The 27,268-nt window shown below is 40.8% G+C and overlaps 1 protein-coding gene across 2 annotated transcripts; it reads right to left on the reverse strand.

Moving 5' to 3' along the window:
* Nucleotides 1-63: 63 nt before the first annotated feature.
* Nucleotides 64-17,101, reverse strand: LOC142832684 (guanylate-binding protein 6-like). 2 transcript variants are annotated; one of them, XM_075943365.1, is made up of 11 exons: nucleotides 16,611-17,101; nucleotides 14,405-14,615; nucleotides 12,771-12,898; nucleotides 8,187-8,296; nucleotides 7,788-7,984; nucleotides 5,397-5,642; nucleotides 4,393-4,673; nucleotides 3,513-3,719; nucleotides 2,451-2,553; nucleotides 1,899-2,092; nucleotides 64-1,071 (listed from the first exon to the last, which is right to left on the reverse strand). In XM_075943365.1, the coding sequence occupies exons 2-11, from the start codon at nucleotides 14,589-14,591 to the stop codon at nucleotides 862-864; spliced, it is 1,863 nt and encodes a 620-aa protein (XP_075799480.1). In that variant the 5' UTR covers nucleotides 14,592-14,615; nucleotides 16,611-17,101; the 3' UTR covers nucleotides 64-861. The 2 variants fall into 2 exon arrangements, with proteins under 2 accessions (XP_075799480.1, XP_075799481.1); XM_075943366.1 differs by having other exon boundaries at nucleotides 16,615-17,000.
* Between the last annotated feature and the right edge of the window lie 10,167 nt (nucleotides 17,102-27,268).

Here is a 27,268-nt window from a genome sequence, read left to right on the forward strand (position 1 = left end):
ATTTTCTGGAAGACTTGATCCATGCTACTGTGCATGTGAATGAAATAGAACCACTTTTAAAATAAATCACACTGTTATGTAGAGTTTTCACTTTATTTAATAAGAAATCTTTATGATCAACTTATGTTAGTATACAGGAAGCTTGACTGACACTTGTTTCTTGACTATACAGTAGTCCAGGATCAGAACATATTACAATTTGTTACCAATCTTTCTCAATGATGCTTAAGTAGTTTCCAGATTTACCACCAATGATATCAATACCTTTTGTTCTTACTGTGACAAAATGGTTCAAGCAAAGCAACTTAAGAAAGACAGGGTTCCAGATGGCACACTTAACATGGCGGAGAAGGCATACAGTCAGAAGCAGAGGCTGGCTGATCACATGACATCCAGTCAGGAAGTAACAAGTGGTACATGTTAGTGCCCAGCTTGCTTTCACCTATTAACTGAGTCCCCAGGCCACAGGAATGGTGGTGCCTGCACTTGGGATGGGTTTTCTACCATAGTGACCAGAGATGATTCCCTATATGCTAACCTAGTCAAGATGGTCCTCACAGGGTGCAGAAGAGCTTGTGTCCTGGGTGATTCTATATCCAGTCAAGCTGACCAACAGTAACTGTGACAGTGTACAATGAGTAATCATAGCTTCCATAGGAATGGTTTAAACATCTGTGCCCTGAAGAAAGCCTTGTCTGTGCAGACATGTATATGTTCTATCTAATGTGCGGCAGGCATACAGGTTCTCTAATTAGCACTTTTAATACTGAAATTTGCTGAATGAAAATGAAAACATGAAGCTTCATAAAAAGGCAGAGTATATATTCATGGTCTATCACTTCATCAAAATAAGAGTGAATCCTATTTAAATGCTGAAATAATTTTTTTTACAGCCATCACAGGCAGTAAAATAGGGGCAGCAATTCCTGTAGCAAATTCTTTTAGAAGATGACCTATAAAGGAACCACTGTTTTCTTTCATGTCATTTACAGTAGATGTCAGTCGCTGAATTTCTCCTTTCATTTCCTCAGATTTCTTCTTAAATCCTTCTTCAAGCAAAGCCTTTTGATGCTAAAAACAGTGAACATGAGAGAGAAGAAAATATTGTAAAATCCCAACATTGTACAAGTTATAGTTTCAAACGTTTGGCAAGTGGTCCTTAGTATAGCCCGAAATTACTTTCCTTTCCATGAGAAGGTTCTCTGAGTTAGACTACACACTGTAAGGAAGAATAGTGGAAATTTCCCTGGGATTGATCCACTATGTCTGGTTGGTTGTAATGCTGGCAGAGGTGTGAACACATTCCCGCACTCATGCCCACTGAAAAGCACTAGTCAGATTGTGTGGAGCCCAATCCACTGAGACAGTGTGGCAACCACTTCATACAGACAGTGGCAGCCAATCAGTTCTTTTAGAAATCTGTTACCATTTTGCTTGTAGTTGGGCAATGAGACAATCACTCTCCTGCCATGTGCTGCTTCAAGCAGGCTGTGTACTCTGGAGACAGCAACAGGAGCTGCAGAAGCTGCCAATTATCTGTTCTTTGCAGTCTGGATATTTCTTTCAGTTTTATGTCAGCATAGGTCATTCTCAGAGTGGGAGGGTGGGTGTCAGGTGCCTGATAATATGGGCCTTGATAACCCAGGCCCATTGTTGTCCTTATTAAGCTACCTGGATTGGAGTTTGTTTGGTGAGTACCAATGAGGTTGTTTTTAAATATCCTGAACTGATGTATGAAACTATTGAAGTCATTCAAACCCTAAAGGAGCAACTGAAAGCCTGAGGGAACGCCCCTTAAGGAACAATACCTTAGGGAGGCGCTTCTACTCATGAGCAGGCTACATAATTTCTCCTGCTACCCAGGGTATGACAAGCACCAGGGGGATAAGGAGTCCTACCTGCAGCTGATTCTCAAGCATTATTTTATGTTCCTTGATGAGCTGTTCACGCTCCTGCATCAGCTTTGTTTTCAGCTGCTCAAGGTTTTCCTTGTGACTTCTTTCTTGAGCCTCTATCAGTTGCTGCTGCTCCTCCTGTTTCTGTCTTAGCAGTTCCTGTTCCTTCTCAGCTGCCTCCCTCTGGGCCCGCTCCTCTGCCCCAGGAAGATTCATGGAGGGAAGAAAGTGATGAGAGAATGAGAATGGATGGTGGGGGACAGAAATGATGGGTTAAGCAAAATGTCTCTATTCCAAAACCCAGAGAAAAATTCAGATCTGAAAGGAAACCACAGACTCCACATTGATCCACACCATGGAGAGAGTGTTTCTAAAGGGGATGAGGAGACCCTGACCATCTGGCTGAAACACAGACTGACTTCCTGTTGCTTGCAGAGTGAGCTTCCACAGAAGGGTAAGAGAGCTGCTAATCTGGGAATGGGTTACCCTGGCCTCTATCAGGAAGCCTTGTAGGAACCTAACCCCTGCTGAAAGCCAAGAGACAATCTCCTTTACCTGCGATGGTCTTCTCGCCAGCAGTTAGGGCTGTATCTGCCTGCAGGATGGAACTCTCAATGGTGGCTTGTGACTGCAGAAAGCTCTGGAAGACTTCACTTGCCTGCAAGAACAAGAAGGAGCAGAGACCTTGAGGCATCCTGGGAGAGAACCTGTGTGAGTTAACATAGTCAACACTGTGCCTCACTGTCAAATGCTATGGTGAAGCCTGCAGACTGCCCTGCTCTTCAGCGGCAATAGATACTTCTGGGTCCATGGCTCCCCTGTCATCCCCACTAGGGCCACCTGCCACCACCTGTTCCCAGATCATTCCTGTCCACATCATGTACAGATTTGGGCACTGTAACTTATGATGTTTTCAAATATTGTATCCCCAAGTAAAATGCTGCATAACTGTGTGGGCTTCACTTTTTCTGCTCTTGTTGACTGTATTCATGGTCAAGTCCCTCCATCTGCCTGGACTTCAGGTACAAATGTGCAAACTCTCACAGTAGTGGTGGGGCATCACCTAAAGCATTTTACATAACTAAAAAAAGAACTGAGGAAAGAACACACCATGGTTTCACTGGCAACAACTGATTAATATGTTAGCTGTGTTCTTACATTTATTAGTAGCTCATAGGTACAGTATCCTGACAAACTTGAAACTTTGTGATTCAGAATTTTTATGTGAATATTTCTCAGAATTAATAGTAAATAGCAGCAGTTTCAGTCAAGCACAATTCTGGTGATGGGGCTTGAGGGTAAAGCACTTGCTTGCCCTGCAAAGCCATGTTTTGGTCACCAATACCAACATGAAGCTAGACATGCCATGCTGTCCTTGTGTTTTCTTATTGCACTTAGGAAGTGCTGTATGCTTCTGTTTTATGACACTATCCTTCCTCTGCTATGAGCATCCATGCACCCTATACTTAATGTCTTCCCCATGCTCCCTATTCCTCCCCCTGTTCCCTTTTCTATGTCTCTGCTCTTCATCTCTTTCCCATGCTCCCTGATCTTGACCTTCATCCCTTTCCCATGCTTTCTACTCCTCACCCCTTCCCCATGCTCCCTGCTCCTCACCTTCACCCCTTTCCGCGGCACCTGCCAATAGTCTTGCTCAATCTTCTCCCTCATTTCCATGTAGAGCCTGTGTCCTCCAGGAACAGAAAATGTTGAAATATTTTCCACAAAATCCTTTGAAAGCCGATTCAATTCTTCCTGGCAGTATTGATCTGATGCTTCTTCATTCTTCAACATGAACATCCTTTTCTTCTCATCTATTAGTTCCTACAAGGGAAATGGACAGAAATCTGACACATTGAAGGAATAGAACAGATAAAGTTCCAAGAAAATTTGTAGAAGAGTCAGCCTATTTCTCACAAGAAAGTATTGTAGTGTAATAAGACCACAAGAGAATGTGAAATGCTAATGCCTGAATTAAGATTCTACGAAATCTGTACAAGGCCACAGTAAAAGTTCCCAGTGTTCCTAGTCCTCAGGACCTTTAATAAAATGATGGTTCTGCATGCAACAACCTCTGGTTCCTATTGGGATCCCATCCTATAATTCTATCTTCAATGACACAAAGATATGACGAGGAGCAATAGAAGAACAGTAGCCTGCAGTGGGACTCTAGTGAGACAAAACTGTTTCATAGGAAGAGAAGAATAAAGCAAGTTCAGGGATGAGCTACAGGTGTTGTGTGAAGCATTGCAATCCACAGAAATTAACTGTGTGAAGGACTTAGGCCACTACATACTCATTATTCCGCTCATTAGAGATTTCTGTATATAAAGCACATGAAGTTTGAGAAGGGGGCCTGAGTCTTTCACAACTGTGTTCCCTATGACCACACAGAGTGCTCATCTTTGAATGAATCACACACCCAGGGTCATGAAGGCACAGCAGCACCACAGTCTTGAAAGGTCAGAGTCATGAAAGATAATGATGCCAACATTACCAGCAGCTTCTTCTGGAATTGCTGGTTTTCGTCCTTGAAGGAGTGCTCCATGAAGACAGCAATGGCTTCCTTCTCACAGGCTGTGTGCACACCCAGCAGCTCCTGGAGCGTGTCTGTGGGGAGCCTCAGTCGCTGGCCCATCTGCTCACTGTAGTGCTCAGCTGCCTTCTGCACAGCTGCTGAGTTCTCACGCTGGGCCAGAGTTGTCACCGCATCATCCAGACAGGGCACAACTCCACTGTTGATGGCATCCACGTAGGTCGTCACCAGAGTCCCCAGTCCTTCATGAACCAGGAGTTTTCAGGGATAAGTATGAAGTTATAAGTGTCTGGGATGCAGTTTTAAGACTATAGTTCTACTCTTTCAAAGCTATACATGCACACTCATAAACTCAAACAAACAATCTCCTACAAGACATCATATTTTTTTGGATTTTCCCTTTGTTTTTGTGATTTTCTGGTTCCAGTTAAAATTAATATCAATCTTCATGCAATAAATTCAATTATCTATAAAAAATGTAATGTTGCCTTTAAATCTTGAAATTCATTAAAATAGATAAACTAACATAAACTAAAAAGGAAAAACGTATCATTAAATCTTAAAAGAATGGATTTATTATGTTGGAAATATTTCAATTTCTAAATTACATTACACATTGTCATTCCAAAGAATAATTAGTATACAAATCACCCCCTCTGAAAATAAAATCCATCAATTTGAGCAGTTTACACACTGATTTTGTACTTGATTAGACAATTTTCACTTGTGATTTTGTTATCAGTTGAGAATTTCATATACGTGTGTTAGAGCAGTAGATACCAGTGATGAAGTATGCATTTTTAAAGAAGGATTTGTAATCTACAGTTAATTATAAAACATATAGGTTTTTCAGAGTATGGACACAAGCATATTATCATTGTATAGATAAGTTTTTAAAATACACATACTAATTTCAACATATATTACTCTATATAGAAGTGTGTTAAAAAAAAAAAAACACTCACGATTCCCAGTGACCTTAATTCCCTCTCTGAGCGTCTTGGTCTTTCCATGGGTGAAAATGTAAGAAACAAAAGCCCTCGTTTGTTCCAGGAACATAGGATCCAGTTGATCTTCTGAGATAGTATCAAGCTTGCGTAACAGTGCTTTGTCACGCGTTGGTTGATCAAAAACAAAACATTTCCGCTTTGGGAAAAAATGTCTGATGCACTCCCTGGACAGATTGGATGCTTGGATTCTGGGATTGACACCTAGTGTTAAGGGAAACACAAAGCAATGAGAATAGACTTAGAGCAGAGAGGAAATGATGGACTCTCTTGTCTCTGTGAAGTGTTCTGCACTCTCAGGTCTCGACCATAAGCATGCAACACTCTTTACAGATCAAAAGTATACCAAGTTTGTACTTGGCAGACGTCTGGTGAAATATTGAGGAGACTTTTGACTCCACTGGAGGATCATATGGCTGATATCCACAGACCTGAACATGCCATCAAGCACATTTCAGTTGTGTATCCTGTTGACTGAGCAACAAAATACTAAGTGTGATTTCTGATCCAAACACTCCTTTGTAGAGAGGAGCTGTGGAACTCAAAAGAAGAGCCACAAAGGACTTTTTAAAAAGTAGTAAAAATAGCAGCATTAGCCATTCTCAGAATGATGCCACAGTTAGCAAAGAAAAACTACATTGACACTAAGAGACTACATTCGATGTCAATGCCAAGTATACACACCTAGAAAATAGGTGTTTCTCACAACTGGGGAAGGCTGGAAGATCTACGAAAATATGTAGGATACATAAGTCTAGAGATTTGATGAGAAACATCAAGACAGCATTTTATGAAACTCCTGACCTGAGAATTTTCTCCATTTTGCTCATGTGAACATTTGTGGTATGTGTATTCATGTTTGCCTGTGACTGGGTTATATGTGTGAACAAAGAAAAAAAAGAAAGGAAAGGGAAGGAAACAAAAGGAAAGAAAAGAAAATCTGGGTGGTAGCTTACACATTCAAACTCAGTAAATGAAAGGAAAACACAAAAGAAATTGTGAATTTCAGGCCAGCCCGGTTTGGGCTACATAATGAACACCAGGCCAACTAAGAGCCACATTTGATTCCTGGTTTAAAAAATAAACAATAATAATATATTATAGTGAAGAGACTCTGGCCAGCTTGAGTGTGGTGAGCATGGTTCTGGCAGGCTTTGCCTTTCCCCCAATCCCTCTGCCTTGCTAAAGTTCTTTAGGTTACATTTGCAAAACTACCTACCAAGTTCTATTCCTTATTACGCCATTTCATCCTCCTGAGACCAAATACCAAGGTCCAGCTTTGAAAGCATCAAAGTTCAACAACCAAAAGGTCCCTTGGCTCAACTATTTAACATGCCCAATTAAAATTAAAGACCTCACCATTACATGAAATTTCCTCTTTTATTTTGTAAACTGCCCTTTGTCTAGGTGCCGTTATTGTCTCCATTCTATTCAGAGGCAATCCTTAGTCCTCTGGAACAAATATCTGTGCCCCTCTCCCTTCTCCTCCTCTTATTACGCATCCTCTATCTCCCGTGTTTGTCTCATCCCCTGCCGTTTTGTCTCTTCTTAGTGCTGAGAGCTTGGCTTTGGGGTGTCCTGGGCTGGATACTACTTTCCTTTTCATATCCAATTTTATGACTATGAGTACAGGTTTCACAGAATGCTTTCCTAAATACTATGTTTTTAATGTCCTGAGAAAGCAAAGACAGAAAAATAAAAACACTGAGCAGATCAGAATTGGTATTCTTCACTAGGCTTCATGGACTTCCACACTTTGTAAAGTCACGTTATTCATGCTAATAACACACATGCAAATAGTTTACAAAGTATAATATAACTGATTCTGACACTGTAGAATGATGAATTATGATGACATAGACTAAAAAATTTACATTTGTAACTATACTTAGAGTATAGCTGTTTTGTGCACAACATAACCAATTCAACATTGAAACCCTCTGTTCATGCAAGAGTAGAACAATGTATAACTCTGTGAAATGCATTTTGAGATTGGTTATGCATGAAACATTTATGAATTAGAATTATGTAGCCAGCTACTTCTTAAAGGAAGATAGGCACAAAACAGAAAAGACAGATGTCTGGACTTGAAGAAGGTTAGATGTTTTAGAGTCTAGATGCTAAAGTGCAAACTGTAAAGAACATGATTTGGAATAATTTGGTGGTGTTCCAGGTTCTACTTTTCTCAAAAGAAATCAAACTCCAGTTCCCAAGCATTATCAGCCAATGACCTATCAGCATTTCTACAGATTTCCATCCCACTGCAAATACAGAGGGACTCCCCTGAGGATGGGAGCAACTCAACAGATCCCAGCCCTTCCCAGTCCCCCACCCCAGCCCTCCCTCTACCTGGGATCAGCTTCAGTGCGTTCTCCAGATACTCATCCTCCGTGATGCTCTTTCCATCTATCTGCAGCTCCAGCATGAAATCCCGAACAGCCCAGATGAAGTCTGGGAAGAAACTCACAAACTCTGTGGAATTCTTGATTCCATCAGGACTTGAGGAAGACTTTGCCCTGATCAGCTCAGTGAGTTCTGTGACATAACTGGAACTGGGTTAAGAAATAGTGAATTCACATGCACGTTCTCATGATTCTCTTATTAAAAATAAATCACAATAAGCACTCTTTGCTGCCCTGGGTCTCCTCTGCCCCACCAAAAGCCACACAGTGATAGGGCAGGTCTGTGGATCTACATGCATTCCAGAACACTGAATGAAACATGGTCACTCAGGTCCTGCAAGGATACTGCAGCTGCTCCAGGGCCTGGTGGTTGATGGTACCTATGCTGTTGTAGACAAAGGTGCTGCTCAGAAGCACAGCCAGGGCAAAAATCCATGAGTCATTCTTAGAGTCCCCCTGGAAGACACATGAAGGCAGAGTGAGGAACCATTAATAAAAATTCAGAGAGAGAAGTTGGGGTCCAAACTGAAGACCTGAAAAGCAAAACAGACAGTCACTGGCTCTTACTTTGACCTCGGTCGAAAAATGGTGATCCTGCTTCCAGGGGTCTCAGAATGAAACTGTGCCAGAGAGCTGCCTCCTCTTTTTTTATAAGCCTCTCAAGGACTTTTATGTGTGGGATTAAATGTGTGGACCACTAGGATTAAAGATATGCACTCCCCAGGTTGTATGGAAAACTAGAGAGGCTACTGGGATTAAAGGCTTATGTTACTACTACCTAGTGTGTAAGGCTGACCAATGGGACTTTTGACTCTCAGATCTTCAAGTCAGCTTTATTTATTAAAATACAAACAAAGTGCCACTACATTTCTCCTTTTTGTCTAAAATAAAAAAGAAGATGTAACTAATATAAGAAAAATTATATACAATAACTAAAATATATACAGATGGTAAGTACATCAATGTCTAGTTCATTTGCATTTGACAAATTCAGAGAAAATATTTCATATCTATCCTACCTTGGGGAGTCCAAAGTCTTATACCTAATTTACTTTCTATCCTAACATGCTTTCTGAATCTAGGAAACTATAAATATAGTTATCTAATCTTCAACTGCCTCAGAGACTCAAGAAGGAAATAATATTAACAGAGTGAACAGGAAGTAAAAGCAAGTGACTTCCCAAAATGTGGGTAATGACAGAAACATCTGCTGCCTAGACAGTCACCCAAACTTCCTCTGCAATGTTATATCATCTATCTTTGACCTACAGGCCTAGCGTATCTGACAGACTTTTCTGTGAAGCAGGATAATTTGTGTCCTGCTTTGTCTAATTAGGACAGAATACTGTCAGCAGTTGAGGCAGGGGCATTTTCTTTCCCAGTGGCTTAATTTTGCCAAAACGAAAGAAAAGTTCAAGTAGAATTTTGGAGGCCCATGATCTTCTCTAAAGTAGATTGGTGCTGCCAGGAGGAAACATGTCTCATTTTCATTAAAAAAAAAGAAGAATCTAAGTTATTAAAACATCTTAAATGCTATATTCTGTAGATCTCTGAAGTCTTTGATGATAATCTATCTAAAATATATTTGTTTGACCTTGAAAACATACCTAATATGACTACAAGTTTGATTATACTAGGTGATTAACTACTAACCTACACTTTCTTCTTATCCTAAATAGCTGGTAATAATAATTTTCAAGGACTAGAAATTTTCCTTACATTGTTAAATGAGTTACATAGGTACAATACCTTGAACAAAATTTGAAATGCATGTACAGTATGCTTTAACAATATTAATTTTAAATTTGTATCAATATTCAACATTTCTATACAATATACAAAAGTTCAATCAGATGTAATACATTTAAAGCTAGCAGCTGCTTTTTCAAGTAGATTCAATAATCTACCTTTTCATCTCATCATTTCTATATCCTCCCTCTTTCCAGAGTAGATTCAGTAATCTTCTTTTTTATCCAACCCTATCTCTATCCCCCTACTTCTCCTTCTCTTTTTTCTTTTTTTTTAATTATTTATTTATTGGTTTTTTGAGACAGGATTTCTCAATAGCTATGAAGTCGGTCCTGAAACTTGTTCTGTAGGCTAGGCTGATCTCAAACTCATAGAGATCTGCTGACTCTGCATCCCCTCCCAAGGGCTGGGATTAAAGGCACGCACCATGAAACCTGGCTTCTTTTTCTTTTCAAAACAAGATCATACCTATACCCTGTCTTTTTCTCCTTTTCAATACAATAGTCTTGAATCTAATTTCCTTTGTTTAGCTTTTTTCCTGACTGATGGAGGAAGGTCATTGGTAATAAACAAACTGCGTTGGCCCATTTTGATAGGCCATCCCTTAGGTGGGTGGAGTAGGCAGAACAGAATGCTGGGAGGAAGAGGAAGTGAGCTCAGACTCGATAGCTCTCCTCTCTGGGGCAGACTCCTCTGAAAGAGGCCGTGCTCCCCTCTCCCGGCCAGACGCGATGAAGCAAGCCGCCAGGTCAGACATGCTAAATCTTTCCTGGTAAGACCGGTACTACACAGATTATTAGAGATGGGTTGATCGGGATATCAAAATTAGCCAGTAAGGGCTAGAGCTAATGGGCCAAGCAGTGTTTAAAAAATACAGTGTCTGTGTAATTATTTCAGGGCATAAACTAGCAGGCAGCCGGGGTGCTGGGGACGCAGCCTTAAAGCTCTTATTACAAAACCTGACCATTATCCATAACAACTTGTAGCCAATACTTTAATCAATGACAAATATTCATAATCCATTTTGAAAATGTAGAAATAGTTTTCTAGACTACGTCCTGCAGATTAGGGGCACTGATAATTTCATGGGGACAAAAATAAAGTTGAGAATATGGTCAAGTCCAGACTAGAGTATTCTAGAGTCTGCATCATCTCGGCCAGCAGTCTTGCAGCTGTTCAGGATATAGAACTCGGAGGAAGCTGCAACAGAGGGGCTCTAAAATGTTGGCTCATCTGGGACAACTGCTCCTATTGAAGACATTTCCGGGGATAGTTCTTGATAAAACCTTATTTTTCTTAACCTAGACTGAATCGACAATAAATCAAACCTTATTTTTCTTAACCAAAAATGAATCCACAGGCTGTCATTTTTTGTGGAAACAAAAGCAAAACCTCTTCTCCAAAGTAGCATACATTTTGACTTAAATTTTAAAGGCAAGATGTTTTGAAAATATATAGGTTGGATTAATCCAGCAACATTATAATCAATTGTCTTAAAGCAGCTATTCCTTCCTCCACAGTCAAACAATTCAAACACAAGACAATAGCATACAGTATCCACACATCTGTACGTTCTATCTTATATGGAAGCTAAGCCAGGGAAGCTGGGAGCTGGGAGCCATAGTATTTCTCCTGAACCCAGTTGGCTAGGTTTGGGTTCTCACCTGTGCCAGTGGCAAAAAAAAAGCCACAGGAGAATGGCTTTTTCATAAGTTCATGCCCACACTGGGCATGAAATGAAGCATGACTAATAAAAACTCAAAGAGAAAAACTGGGGTTCAACCTGAAGATCTGAAAAGCAAAGCAGCCAGCCACTGGCTCTTCCCTTGGCCCTAGTCCAAAAATGGTGATCCTGCCTGAGATTCAGGAGTCTCGAATAAGACTGTCTGAGAACTGCCTGCTCTTATCTTACAATCCTCTGTAGAACTGGGATTAAAGTTGTGCACCGCTGAGATTAAGGGGATGCACCACCTGGTTTCTATGGAAAAGTAGTGTGGCTGCTGGGTTTAAAGTGTGTGCTACTACTACCTAGTCTGTAAGGATGTCTGAGGGTGCTGTTTTACTCTCTGACCTTAGGCAAGCATTATTTATTAAAATACAAATGAAATGATATTACAGTAGAGAGCTGAGGAGGAGAGCAGTCCTCAGGAGCCCATTTGGGCTGCCCCGTGGCCTTGTTATTCCAGGAACTCTGGAGGCCAAGCAGGAGGAGCAAGAGTGCTTGTTCTAGCTGGAGGAAAAAAATCCAAACTCTGTCTGAGAAACTTAGCTGAATGTATATTGCTCCTCACAGAACACAGCTCCAAGCATCTGCCACCTAACTGCCCCTGCTGTGATGTCACCCACCTTCCCATGGGAGCATCTGTCCATCTAACTCACTGCTCCTAGTAGAAGTAACACTGTGCCTCCTGGTCCACCTTTCAGAAGGGAAAACCTTGTTCACCTAGCTCTGTGCGAGCTGATGGGTAACAGCTCTCATATGCCAGCACTTAGAATGACAAGGCCTCCAGGGAAGACTTCCAGTGACGGGTAGGCACTAGAGATGAATACCCTCGCCCTTTACCCAACACAGGCTAGCTCTAAAATCCTGCCCTAGTTCTCCTTCTGGAGGTCAGAGGTCAGAGGCTGCCCCATGACTGCTCTTCCTCTCTGCATTCTTTCCAGTACTGGGCTATATGAGAAACACTTCCTCAATGAAACTAGGAAGGTTCCTGGGGGAAAAAAACTTCATTTTCTTCCCTAATATCTAACTACTATACCTATAATCCAGGAATTTAACTACTAAACAAAATTTTATTGAATTGACTCAAATCATTCACTCAAATGGCAAGAAATAAAAGCACGTTTCACCTAATATAATTCATCTTATCAGTGGGCAATGGTGGAGCAGGTCTTTAATACAGCACTTGGGAGACATGAGAAGGAGAATCTCTGTGAGTTTGTGACCAGCCTGGTCTACAGAGCAAGTTCTAGGATAGGCTTCAAAGCTGCACAGAGAAACCCTGTCTCAAAAACAAAAGCAAAAGCAAAAACTTGACCTTGTTTAAATGTGAAATCTAAATAAATCAGTATTTATCTCACCTACTGTAGTTCAGTCTGTAGAACTATTAGATGTATTCATGAATAAGTTAGCTAGTTAGATAACAAGGGCTCATAAGGGTCAGCATGGACCTCATCCTACCTTTTCTACGTCGCCCAGGCCCTCAGTGTCCAGGAGGACCAGGGTGTGGTTTGGCTTGGTGGGGTGTGGCACACACCACATCCAGATGCCCTTGGTTTCAGACTGCACAGTGGAGCCCAGAGGGAAGCCTGCGGGGAGAGGTAAGGAGGAAGGGTTGGTTTATGAACGTTCTGCACAGGCAGCCTTGTGTACTAAAAGCATCAGTGCCCAGAAGCCTCGTGTACTAAAACTTCAGTTCATGGAAGCCAGCACCATCTTAGACTCTGAAGGTTTGGGGAGTTAAAGCCTAGATGGAAAATATGGACGTCTTAACTCTTCCCAATTCCTTCCTCAATCTCTGCTACCAGTCTTCCATGCAGCTGCCACTGTGGTTTCAATAGAGCCACAGGATCAAGAAGCCCAACCATTAGGAAGTGAAATCTCTGAAACCATGTCGAGAAAAGTCCTTCCCCATTAAGTTGTTCTCTCTGGTGTTTCAGACTCAGCCATGAAAAGCAAAGAAGAGAACAATCCACACGAAAATCAGATGGAAGCAGTAGAATTGGCAGTGCTGTGAATCTCAGCGATCAAAATGGTGCTTCATCTGTCCTCAAAACTATACCAGTTTATAAGTCATCTGTTTCAACAAGAGAATGAAGCCTCAGAGGACTCCAAATGGAAACAGAGGCATCCACGAAGGGGAGAACATGGAGCCTCTGGTGGCGGCAGTGAGGGTTTTAGCCAGCCATGCTTGTACACACCTGCCATCCCTGAAGGCAGGAGACAGAGGCAGGGGAATTGTCATTAGTTTGACAGCAGCTGGGACTACATAGATACAGCCAGGCCAAACAACAAGACAGTCAAAAAAAAAAAAAACAGGTATTTTTACATATTGTGGGAAATGGTATGGGTTCCATGAAACAGACACACAAGAAGAGAAAAACAGGAAAGTAGAAAAAAGAAATTGGTATAATGGTTTTTATATTCAAAGTTACTAAAGAAAAGCAGGAGAAATAAACAGGAATGTGCAACTATAGAAGGATATAAAGTCCTTTAAAATGGTTTCAAAATTTTAATTACAAATGAACAGTTATTAAGATTTATTGATTTCATTTTATGACTATCAGAATTTTGACTATACGTATGTGAGTGCACCATGCACATGCCCCAAGTGCATAAAGGCCAAATAAGGGCAGCAAATCCTCCAGAGCTGGAGTTACAAAGAATTTTGAGTTATCACATGGGTACTGGGTACCAAATCCTATCCTCTTCATGAGCAGCCTAGATCATCTCTCCAGCCCTACACAATTTTTAAAGTCTTAGGGATGGATTCAAAGAAATTTTTCCCTGGTGGAAATAATTTATTGAGAAAGAAAACCTGATGTATGAGACCAGAGACCGACAAATAGGATCCCATTGCTTAGAGCATCAGAAAAGGCCCTATCTTGAGCACTCCTGGGAGTTTCCCTGAGGGAATGGAAGGAAAGAACGCAGGAACCGATTACTGGCGAGCAGTAATTACTCATGCAGATTAGCATGAGAGGGTAGATCTGTTGAAAAGACTTTAGCTCTCCTTTGTTTTAATTGGGAATCAGAATTAAGATAATGGCACAAAGACAGTCAGACATTTGGCTAGTACCCAGCATGCCACTCACCATGATTCTGTTCTGCCAGGCGGTTCATCAGGTAGGACTTCCCTGTTCGGTACAATCCAACAATAGCCACAACTACCACTGGCTGGGAAATGTTGTCCAGAATCTCGATGGCTGTTTGGTTCACAGACAGCTGATCATTGTGGTTCTCCACCAGACAAATGGGAGCCATCATTTGTGGTCTGGCCATAGCAACTTGCCAAGCTAGAAGAATCTGCAAGAAGAATACAAAGCCATTCTCCCCCTCAGTATTACTCAAGCCCGAGGTGAGTTAGGACTGATGACATTTGTACATTTCCTAAGGTAGCAAGCAGATACAGAGGACATTCTCTATCATTCTTCCACAGTTCTAAAGATTTATGTAAGTCATGGGCTGCCAGCATGAAGAAAGATTGACTTCAATGGAATAAAATCCAAACAATGACTATCTTCATAAAGTCCTACAATGTGCTAAGCCTTGTAATGAATGCCTTACCTTGTGAACCCCACAATCTGTAAGAGCCTACAGGTTGCAGATTACTGCACCCTGCCAATAAGGTAGGTGAGTTTGCAAAGCCTTAAAGACCCAGCAAAGTGGCAGAACAGTGGGTTCTAAGCACTTGCTCCCTCTGTGAATTTAAAATGGCTGAAAATGTATAGGAGCTTTGGAACACATCCATGAATCACGCACACACTGAGATGTCCAAATGAATAAACAGTGTGAATTACATGTGTATTCACTTAACTTTTCACTCTTGACAACTCCCCCCCCGACAGATTCTGACTGCAGGGAGCAAGGCAGACCTTAATTGTAATAAGCTAGCCTGGGCTAACCTGGTCTCAGTTTTACCTAACTTGGACTTCAAGAACAGATTTTTTCTTGAATGTGATATCAAAATCTCAATAGGGTGAATATAGATAAAATTCATGTTGCAAAATTAGGAATGTTCCTGCACCAAAGGATGAGCTCTGTACATTAAATATGCAGTACAAGATTAATATCTTAAACCTCTACAGTTACAACTCAGTTTTAAAACGGGCAGAACACTGGACTCTCGTTTCTCCAAAGCAGGTTGTGAATGGCCATGAGCACATGAGAAAACATTCAATATTGCTAATCACTCTGTACAAGACAACTCTAAAATTTTAAAGAATTTATTTAAAAAGATGCAGGGTTCAAACTGGGAAGTACAAGAATGAAAGATAAAGTGTCTGTGTTCCCACAACAACATGTAGGTCACCTTTATTAGGAAAACGTAAGAGCAAAATTAAGAAACTTTAGCTACAAGATTTCTGTCTTGTTGTTCTGGAGACTGGTGTAAAGTCTATAGTCACGTAATCTCGTGTGACTTGGCTTCTTAGACTTTACTGAGGTTGAGTCTTGCTTCTGGGAAACATGCATATTCACTTGAAATCACTTGCTTGATTTTGCTTGAGTTTGCAGTTTACACAAGAACGAGGCTATCTTGAGATCTACTTGGTTTAGTTGCTCAACAATCTTTCAAACCCAGTCTGCATTATAACGAGGCTTTCAGAAACATTGAGGAACTGCCACCCAAAACCAGAATGTCACTTTGTACTCACCGGGACAGCTACCACACAAAACAAAAACAAATAAATGTGAATCAGAATTCAAATCACTTAGATATTTGTGCATTGCAGCTAAGAATAGAGAATGATGCTATGTCATGGAGAATAGTCTTGCTTCTTATAAAATGAATAGTAACCTTTGATCCAAGAACTCTGTTTTAGTTACATACAACACACAGATAAGGATTTGGACACATTTGAAGACCAATGATCAGGTTAGAGTCAAAATGTAACTCTAACCCAATCTCTCATCAAAAGACCATCCACAGATATGTAGGTTCACCGAGTGTGATGGCCCACACGATAGAATATTATTCTTCCAAAGAAAAAATAAAATTCTAACGCACACTACCACACAGACGAGCCTGAGGATATTATGCTGAGGAAGGAGAATGTGCAGAATCATGAACATTTAGATAACAGGTGATGTCACAGGTTCTCTTCAACCTCCTCCCATATATGTGAATAAAATCAATAGCATGACAAAGTGCATATAGCCCTGTCAGTGGCCTGAGCTGAAGTTGCCAGGGCAGGGGGACTGGAGTGTCAGGCTACCACTTAGAATCTGTCTCTTGTCAAAAGAAACTGGGCTTCTTACACCTAAAGCCAGTCACACCCCTGCAGACCAGATAAAACATACCTGCCTTTCTGAATGTCCTTCAGTTGCCTCTTGGAAATGGAAATTAACTTCAGCTTCCAGAGTCAGTTGCTTCTTAATGGAAGAAAAAGTAAATATATCTGGTCCCCCTTCCCAGGTGCAAGAACAGTTCTCAGCTGCCTCAGTCTTGCCTTTGCTTTCCTGTCTCTGGCTTCCTATGCTGCTCTTCTTATAAGCCAACCCACCACACACACACACACACACACACACACACACACACACACACACACACACACACAGGCACTGCAAAAAAATCACATGGTGCTGCAGAAATGAAACTGAAAGTAAAGAACTTAAAGCCCTGTTAACTTGCCAAGGTGCTGGAAGGCAGGAACTTAAAGCCCTGTTAACTTAGCCAAGGTGCTGGAGGGCAGGAAGGCCAGGGGCTGACTCTGCTGACTGAGGGAAAGCAGTCCTCTTCATGTGAATAGCTTTTACATTTTCCTTCCCTTTAAACCCTTTTCAGCTTCCTTGGGACAGAAAAGTCACAGCAAACCTAAGGCTCCAACTAAGGGAAGTTACACAACCCAGGACAGCTGCAAACATGTTTCTCTCAAGGAAATTCCCCAGACTTCCTCAGTGAAGAGCTTGAATGTTTTTAATAAAGTCTTCTAAAAGGAAAGTCTTCATCTAAAAGCAGTTTTTAAAAGAAGCAATTAGAAAAGAATAGGGGAGATAGCTCAGTGGCGGAGTGCTCTAAAGGCTCCGACAGTGCCAGCCTGGTGACCCAGCTCTGTCTCTGGAACCCATGCAAAGGTGGAAGAGAGAACTGATGCCACAATTTGTCCCCTCAGCTCTACAAGGGCATCCTGGATGTAAACACACAATACTAAACACATTTTTTAAAAAGAAAATAAGTAAAACTCTAAAAAGTCATAAATTTCAAAATGACAATAATTAGAAACACCAAATCAGTAGTAAAGAAGCTCGAGATTTCCAAGGAAAAACAATATAAATGAAATTTAAATGTCCACTCCACAAGTTATAAGTGTCTGCTTTAAAGCAAGACCTTTAGTGAATTGAGCATGTGAAACATGAAACAGTTTAAAATGCCATCGTCAACACAGCCAGATTTCCTTTCTAAGAGCTGACATCTTGGGTGGTGAGCTGCTGCCTGTGATGGTCCTTAAAGCATCCTTAAAGCAGAGAGGGTGGGAGCAGCTGTGTGAAGAGCTCTGATGACAACCAGGGTTGAGGGACAGCAGCAGGGAAGCTGACCCAATGCCTTCCCAGCTTCCCTCCTGCCATCAGCACATCCAAACCTCCCAAGTACAGGGCCAACTCCAGAAAAGGTGGGAAAACATAACCTGCTAAACACATCTGCCAGAATCTGTGTTATTCTTGAGGAAAAAGATTAGCTTTCCATCACCAGGCAATTCAAAAAACTGTAAAGACCTCCTGAATAGGGCATTTGTGTTTTGCAATGTCCCTTTGGAAGCTTCCTCAGGATGTCCGGAGGATATGGAAATCTCTTTGTTAGGTATAAACTGAAGAACATTAAAGCAGCCCTAAGGGAAAAGAGTCAGGGGATGATTGAGCCCAGAATGTTCAGTCTTAAGGAGCTAACCTGACCCACATACAAGAAAGGTTAAATTCATTCTTAAGGTGCCTCTGATTCTTCATTTCAAAGAGCAGTGTGTACCCATATATCCATGCCAAGACAGCTGCAACAAATCCTAGTGACCAATAATGTATCTCAGATCACACACTGCATTGAACACAACGATACACAGTGTCACCCATAAAGGCTTACAGTGATGCAAGGGTTAAAGCAGAGCTGTGGAAGGGAAAACAGAGCTGATACACATGCAGCAGAGAGAGCTGTTCTGGAACAGGGTGGTCAGTAAATACTCAGTCTGTTCAAGGTACAGTGTCATTCAAGACAGATGCTTCAGAAGGCAGATTGCTCCAATGCACAGAGCTGACTCCAGGCATCCAGTGTCTGAACAAACAGGAGCTCAACTAGGACACTACAATTTGTGCTGCTCATGTAAACAGACATCTTGAGGACAGAGCTGAGAGTTTGTTGTCTTGTATCTAGTGATGCATACATTGGGTGATGTAACATAAATTCTAGTTGGTCTCAATTATTTAAAAAAACAGAGATATTTGGTGATGAAAGCTGAAGGATCAGAGAAGCAGAGCAGTAAGTCACCAGAAAGTTCTCTTACCTCTACCAATGCTCATTGAAAGAAGAGATCCTGTCCTCAGACTGCCTGTGTCTTCACCAAACTTCAGAGGGCCATTGGCTTCTGTGTACTTCCACCGTGTATCCCTCTCTCCACCTAGCCATATCTCTCCTGTCTCCACCTCCTTACTGCTCAGATTAAAGGCATTTGATCCCAAGTGCTGGAATCACCTTTGTGATATGGGATTCCCCACTGTATGCTGTGAATACCATTGGTTAATAAAGAAACTGTCTTAGGCCTGGGCAGGGCAGAATATAGGTAGGCAGGGAAAACTAAAGTGAATGCTGGGAGAAAGAAGGCGGAGTCAGGGAGAAGTTCTATATTCCCAATGGAGACAGATGCTAGAACTTTACCTGGTAAGTCATAGCATCATGGTGATATACAGATTAATAGGAATGGGTTAATTTAAGATATAAGTTAGTCAGACATATGCTTAAGTTATTGGCCAAACAGTATTTCAAATAATATAGTTTCTGTGTGATTATTTCGAGTCTGAGTGGCCAGAACGAACAAGCAACCTCCTACTACAAATTGGCACAAACGTGGACAACTAAAATCCACTGAAAACCTGAGTTTGGGAAGGAATTCTAGGCACAAAAACAAACAAGCAAACAAACAGAGTTTAACACAGCTTCTTGCTTTTTCACGACAGCATTACACAGCTCCTGACTCAGTGGTAACTGAAAAAAAAATGTGTGGTATCAAAACAGCAGCTTCCTTGGCCATGCTGCCAGCATGAACTCTGGCTTTTTTAGGAGGCCAAGCACTTGAATAGGGTTTGAGAGTAGAGCACTACAACTTGCTTGGCAACATAGACATACTGTGTGCCTGAAAAATGGGACTGTGAGCAGACCTCCAACCAGCCATGTTGGACGGGGCAGAGCCAAAAGACAAAGTAGCCTCAGTTGCTGTTTAGCATTTTAGGAAGTGGTCCTGGACAGAAAAGGATTACAGATACACAATAGGACAGATTCAGAAATAAAAGACCACTAAATGAGACACAGGGTGTTTAAAAACTGTATGTAGGCATGGGAGAGTGAAGAAAAAGAGTAAAGAGACCGTAAATATAAAGTACAGACAGTCATAGATTAAAGGAGTAAAGATAATAAAATAAATATTAAACTTGTAGAAAAAGTAATAGAGTAAGAAAAATAAGCATTGTAAAAATGGAATACATACAGAGAATCTGGATTATGTATATTATTGTGTTTTCTTTGAATTTTTTGACTGTGAAGAAGCTAAGTAGAGAGCAACATTACATTATATGGGCTGCTAAGATAAACCAACATGAAGGTAACTTGACTTCCAAATTTGGGTCTAAGTATTTGATACTTTAGAAAAGAGGTTCTTCTTTTGTTTTCACAGAAGATGAGAACCTGTGGATTTCTTACCAACTAATGTGGTTTGTAAGACCAAGAACCTCCTGAAAGGTCGCTGTGAATACCCCCCAAAATACTATGCCCAACAAAAAGCAGGAAGCAGTTTGGAGATAACTATGCCCAAATCCCCAAATATTGTTTTTAAATGTTTATTTACATTTTAAAAGGTAATATGCTATAGAGATTTACATTGGTATGGATCATGGTTTATTGATATAAATTTAAAGTCAATTTTGTTATACTGTGTATATGTATTTCTGGCCTTGATTAATGTATTGCTCGAAATCAGTGTGGCAGTTTCTCAGGAAATAGGGAATCAACCTACCTCAGGATCCAGCAATACCACTCTTGGGAATATACCCAAGAGATGCCCAATCATACTACAAAAGCATTTGTTCAAATATGTTCATAGCAGCATCATTTGTAATAGCCAGAACCTGGAAACAACCTATATGCCCCTCAATGGAAGAATGGATAAAGAAAGTGTGGAATATATACACATTAGAGTACTACTCAGAGGTAAAAAACAATGACATCTTGAATTTTGCATGCAAATGGATGGAAATAGAAAACAATATCTTGAGTGAGATAACCCAGACTCAAAAAGATGGTATGTACTCACTCATTAGTGGACTCTAGTCATAAACAAAGGACATTGAACCTATAGTTCACAAGCCTAGAGAAGCCAAATAACAAGGTGAACCCAAAGACAAACATATATAGATCCTCCTGGAAATTGGAAGCAAACAAGATCACCGGGCAAAAGTTGCAAGCATGGGGTTTGGGATAGGGGTGGGAATGGGAGAAGGGGAGATGGGGAGAGAGAAGGGTGAAGGGAAAGACTGGGGAGAGCTTGGGGGAGTGGGAGGGTGGAGACGGAGGAAGGGCAGATATAGGAGCAGGGAAGAAGATATCTCCCTTAAGGGAGCCATTTTAGGGATGGCAAGAAACTTGACTCTAGAGGGGATTCCAGGCATCCATGGGGATGTCTCCAGCTAGAGCCTTGGGCAGCAGAGAAGAGGGTGGCTGAACTGACCTTGCCCCACTAACACACTGATGATTATCTCGAATATCACCATAGAATCTTCATCTGGCAATGGAAAGAAATAGAGACAGACACCCTCATCAGAGCTCCCAAGGTCCAGTTGATGAGCAGGGGGGTGAAGATGAGCAAGGAAGTCAGGACCGTGAGGGGTTGGTCCACCCACTGACACAGTATGCCTGATCTAATGGGAGCTCACCAAATCCAGATGAACCAGAACTGAACAAGTGTGTGATCAAACTGCACTTTCTGAATGTGGCTACCAATGAGGGTGGACTGAGAAACCGTTGTTAAAGGCACTGGGACCTGTTTCTACTGCATGTATTGGCTTTTTGGGACCCTAGTCTATTTGGATGCACACCTTCCTAGGCCTGGATGGAGCGGGAAGAGCCTTGGACTTCCCACAGGGCAGGGGTACCCTTGCCCTCTCTTAGGGAGGGGGGTGGAGGGAGAAGGGTTAGTGGAGGAGTGGGAGGGGAATGGGAGGAGGGAAGGAAGTATAAATTTTTTGAATGGAAAATAAAAAAAATGAGAAAAAATGAAAAAAGGTATTGTTTGCCTTATTTAAAAATGTAATGTATAATTAAGAAACATAGGTTAGGGCTGGAGAGATGGCTCAGTGGTTAAGAGCACTGGCTGCTCTTCCAGAGTTCCTGAGTTCAATTCCTAGCAACCACGTGGTGGCTCACAACCATCTGTAATGGGGTCTGGTACCCTCTTCTGGCCTGCAGGCATACACGCAGACAGAATATTGTATACATAATAAATAAATAAATCTTTAAAAAAAGAAAGAAATATAGGTTAATAGATAGTTATCTATAGTAGTCAAACTTGTTAGCCATCTTAGTTAGGTTCTCCAGACATATAGATATATATTTCAGTTACATAGACATTCTTCAAACCTCTCAAAGAATAATAGAATATGGCATTTAAAATGCTTTAATAATTTAGGACTTTTCATGACAATGAGAGACATCTGTTCCTGGAAGCACCAATTACTTCAAGAGGAAGATTGGCATCAAAGAGGCTCCTTATGGAGTTTGCTAGCCATTTGGGCAAGAAACTGCTCTTTTTTGGAATGCTTGATGTTATGCTGTATGAACTGGACATGCAGGACCCACAGAGAAATGACTGCTGAACTTGCCTAAAGGTGAGATGGTCCTTCAGGATTCCTGCTTCATGAAAGAGTCTGCTAGACATTCTGCAGGACACAGAAGAAAGCAACTGATAGACTTTGCCACTGAAAGGCAGAACAGATCTTCAAATTTCCTGCTTCATGGAAAAGTCTGGCAGATACTATGGGCCTGTAGGCTGAAGATGGATGCCCCAATGGTACACAACAACTTTGGTTGATTATCCAGGTAGTGAGATATCTCTGTCAATTCTAGAGTTTTAGAAGTTTCTTACAATGCACTTCCTGTTTACTTAGGTAATATGATATCCTTCTGAAGTCTTTGATGGAGTTAAAAATATGTAGTTATGGTTATAGTTTTTCTTAGTTATTATAAAAGATAAAGTGGATATAAATATTATAACTATACTTCATACTTGATGCCAGTTTTATTATATGTAATTTTAATATGTAATAGTTAAAACCTTCCTTTTTATTTAAACAGAAAAGGGGAGGTGATATGGGATTTCCCTCTTTATGCTGTGAATACCATTGTTTAATAAAGAAATTGTCTTAGTCCTGCACAGGGCAGATATAGGTCAGTGGGAAAACAAAACTGAATGCTGGGAGAAAGAAGGTAGAGTCAAGGAGAAGCCACATAGCCCCGCCAGAGACAGACACCGGAATTTTACCCCGTAAACCACAGCCTCGTGGTAATACACAGGTTAATAGAAATGGGTTAAAATATGAGTTAGCCAGAAATACTCTTAAGCTATTGGCCAAACAATATTGCAAATAATATAGTTTCTGAGTGATTATTTCGAATCTGAGTGTCTGGAATGAACAAGCAACCCTCTACTACACTTTGTGTGAGCTTTCTTTCACTTTTTAGACAGAATTAATCTTACGTTGTTGTCCCCAGAGACTGGATCCACACAGACCACCGACAGTCTTATTAATTACAAGTTTGAACCCAGTTCTTTTGTCCATCTGTCCTCTGGGGTTTCTCTATTGTTATACACCTTGGCTACTACTTCTAGAAGTCCAAAGACTTTCCTGCTAAACCATCTCATGTCTATAGCTTTTTTTCTAATGTCTGGATTGGCTTGATTTACAAAGGCTAGAATCACATCGGGCTTATTGTCACTGGCTTCCACATCTATTGAAGAGTAGGCCTTGAATTCCCCCATGATTCTCTCTAAGAAGGCTGACAAGGACTCAGTTAGTTCACATTAAAAATTTTTGTCAAATTGGTGGGCCACCTGGCAGCAACCCTGAGTGCCCCCCTCCCCCCAGTTATAATCTGGTGATAGGTTTTGAGGCTTTCCTTAACTCCAAGAGAATTGAAATCCTATTTGGGTCTAGTCAATGAGAAAACAACATTGATGAGGGCTGGTTAGTGGTGAGGTGGTCATTAAGACCTGAAAATTCCTCAGGTGCCCCAACTTTAGTTTATCCAACCCATCATGGCATCCACTGTCTCTGAAATCCTTAGAGCTAGTGGGGTGAGGTGATGAGAAATTGTCATTGTCTTGCTGCATCACAAGAAATGAACATCCCAGTTTCTGGTTAGCAAATGGGGCTTATGCTGTGACCTTAACTTTTAGCTTTTTATTTGAAGTCTAAATATTAACAATATAAAACATTTTATAAGCACAAGTGTCCAAAGCCAGCTCCATTTCACTGTAGCTGGTGCTTCTGGTGTCAATCACCCAGCATTGACCTTTCTAAAACTGTTAAGGTCCATCCTTGCAACTGGACTCTCTCTGGGACTCAAGTCTCAGCTGTTCCCTACGGTCCTGTTAAGTCTATAAAACCATTATTACCTAGGTGACTCTTAAATTATAAAGTTTAGCTGCTGGATCAAGGTATAGTCCTGTGTATGAAAGCAATGAGGTGTAGCTTTATTACTAAATCCTAAATCCTATTATTTGAATAAACCTTGTTTTCAGGATACCATATGAATTATTATATAAAAATCTATCCCAATCCAAACTATTTCAGATAGGTTGTTACCTGCTAGCTAAACTCACTCTATGTGGTCATCTTTAATCAGGATGGTGGTGAAATCATGAGGCATCCATTTTCTAACTCCAGCAAAATGGCAACCAGCCATGTGACTAAAAAATGGTGGCAATCCAAATTGGAATTATATCATATGGTTCCTTTAAATTACCAATTCATAGATTTCAACTTATCAATTTCCAGTGTTACTAGTTTTAACTATTTAACTAGTTCTAATTTTAACAGATTTTAACCATATCTAACAAAATAAACTTAATAATTTTAAAGTAGAGAATGTTCACGAGAACCAAGTCCAATTTTTTGGCTATTCTCTTTTGTTTTCTTCTCTTTGTCACTGGGTCAGGGGCTCACACTGACAGAGTAGCATAGAGGAAATTTTAAATATGCTTGGGTCTAGTGAAGGAAGAGCTATAAACTTGAATAGCCTGAAAGTTAGGGCAAGATTTGTTTGTGGGTATGGGAGCTTAGGAGATTGCATAGGGAATGTAGAAAACTAGGTGCTCTATATTAAAGATAAGGTACTGTGGGACAATGGTCTTGTACCCTTTAAATATTTGTCACTTGGATTGGTTTAATAAAATGCTGATTGGCCAGGAGCCAGGCAGGAACTATAGGCAGTGCGACCAGGATAGAAAACTCCTGGGAAGCAAGATGAGGATGCCTCACTGACCTCACTGATAAAAGGTATCAAGCCACGTAGCTAACACAGACAAGAACTGTCTGTGTTTAAGATGTAAAAGTTAGTTAATAAGAATCCTGAGCTAATAGGCAACCAGTTTATAATTAATGTAGGCCTCTGTGTGTTTCTTTGGAACTGAACAGTTGTGGGACCAGGTGGGACATAAACCTCTGTCAGCAATAAGGGATGGAACAGTTGTTTCAAGGAGAAACCCACTTCACAAGTTTCTGAGGAATGCTGACTTTAGGCTTTTATCTGTTAGCAATTTTTCTGTTTACCCAGTTAGGGTCCAGTCTGAGTTGAGTTCAGACTGTCGTTTACAACATTGTCAGTAGCACCACCATTTTGGAGGACCAATTTGGGCTAACACTTAAGTCATGGATATAGAATGCAAACCATTGTAAATAAAATATTGTGTGGCAGTAGAGAGGGGAATGTGATATCCATGGATGAGCTACTGTGTCCCCACATAGCCAGGTGTATTATGGGATACACGGCAGTGGTATAAGGAGTATAGTCAGCTCAGCGTAGGGCAGTCTGCTCTCTGTGTCTTCAGGTTCTAAATCTGAAGGTTCAATTGATCATAGATCAAAACTTGACAAAGCTGAATAGGTGTCATTGTTTCATAAGACTACACACTACTTACAGTGCATTAGCTATCCTGGGCATTCTATAAATGATCTGAAATAGATACATGGTTTAGATTGTTTTCAGAAAATGCTATTGCAGAATTAAGAGACAAAAATTACCAGGTTTTGGTGCATGTAGGGGTAGGGATTTGGAAGGTAGTATTGGAATCAACCTCCTACGCATACAGAGAAAGAACTCTACTCCTTAATCTTTCACTACACATAGATAAAGTTTGGGATATAGTCTTGATAGTTAAGACAGTGATGTGTGGGGAGTGGAGGAAACCATGAGTGGGTGAAATACTGAGTGAATATGTGCTGACAGGGCCTTGAGTTCAGAGGGACAGCGAAGTCACCTTTGAGTGCAAGTGCTGACAGTTGTGCAGAAAGTGTCAACCATAGCTTTCTCCTGTACTCCAGGTGTTTACAGACTACAGACAGCTCCCCTCCAGAGACTTGTGGTGTGGGATGTCCTGGTTTTTGTTTTTGTCATTTATTGGTTAATGAATACAGAGATATTTGCCAAATGGCTTAGCAGAGTAAAGCCACGAGGGATATCTGAACAGAGATACAGAGAAAAAGAAGGTAGTCAGGTCAGACTCCAGCCAACCACAGAGGAAAGAAGACATGCAGAAAATGTGGTAACACCACAGCCACATGGCGATATGTAGACTAATAAAAAAAATGGGTTAACTGAAGATATAAGAGGCAGCTAAAAGTACACCAGCCAATCAGTATCATAATTAACATATTTTTTGTGTGATTATTTGGGTCGAGGCATATGGGAACAAAATTAGTTTCCAGTTACAAAATGGCTTCCAATGTGGGGTAATTTATAGTCACATAAAGCCTAAAAAAGCTTTAAAAAGTGCTTCTGACCACAAAATAGGTTTCATTAAAAAGATGAGAGGGGTGGGAAACTAAAATAGTTTATATTAACAGGAAATCTGAACAAAATACTGTTTAATACTTGTATCATATTGATTTTAGCAAGCTAGTCTTCTCCAAAAAAATACTGTGCTACTGACTCTATAATTACAACTGTTGGTGAAAATGTGAGAATGTTATTATCAATCAGCAATGTTCGCTGGGCATTATTTATCACTTTCAGTGCCATGGGTTACAAATTTGAGTTGAGTGGGGAAGGAAAAGGGCTCCGGGCTCATCAATGCCCTTCATGGTCATCTGGTCCTAGGTCTCTTTATTGTCAGAGAAAATAACTTTAGTTCTGTTGCTGAGAAGGAGTATGAAGGTGAAACTTGGATGTTTTTAAAGTAACAGAAATAACTGAGGCTAAGGTTATGTAATTGTGATAATCCTCTGGAAACAACATTTGAGAGGTTTACCTTGTTTAAACCTCTTTTGTTACAGGCTTTGCAGTATGAATTTTTAGGACAAACTATTATCCAGGATTCAATACAGAAAAAAGCAGTGGCTATCCCACCTATGTAATATAAGCTTGCACTCAGGGTTCTCATGGATGTGTGTGTATTACTGTGAGATGTTAAAGGTTCCTGGGTGGAGAGCTAACACACATCCTCTCAAGGTCAATAGTCTATGTCTGTCACCTGCAAAGTGAAGATCCA

The sequence above is a fragment of the Microtus pennsylvanicus genome, chromosome 12, assembly GCF_037038515.1.
Source record: "Microtus pennsylvanicus isolate mMicPen1 chromosome 12, mMicPen1.hap1, whole genome shotgun sequence".
NCBI classification, from domain to species: Eukaryota; Metazoa; Chordata; class Mammalia; order Rodentia; family Cricetidae; genus Microtus; species Microtus pennsylvanicus.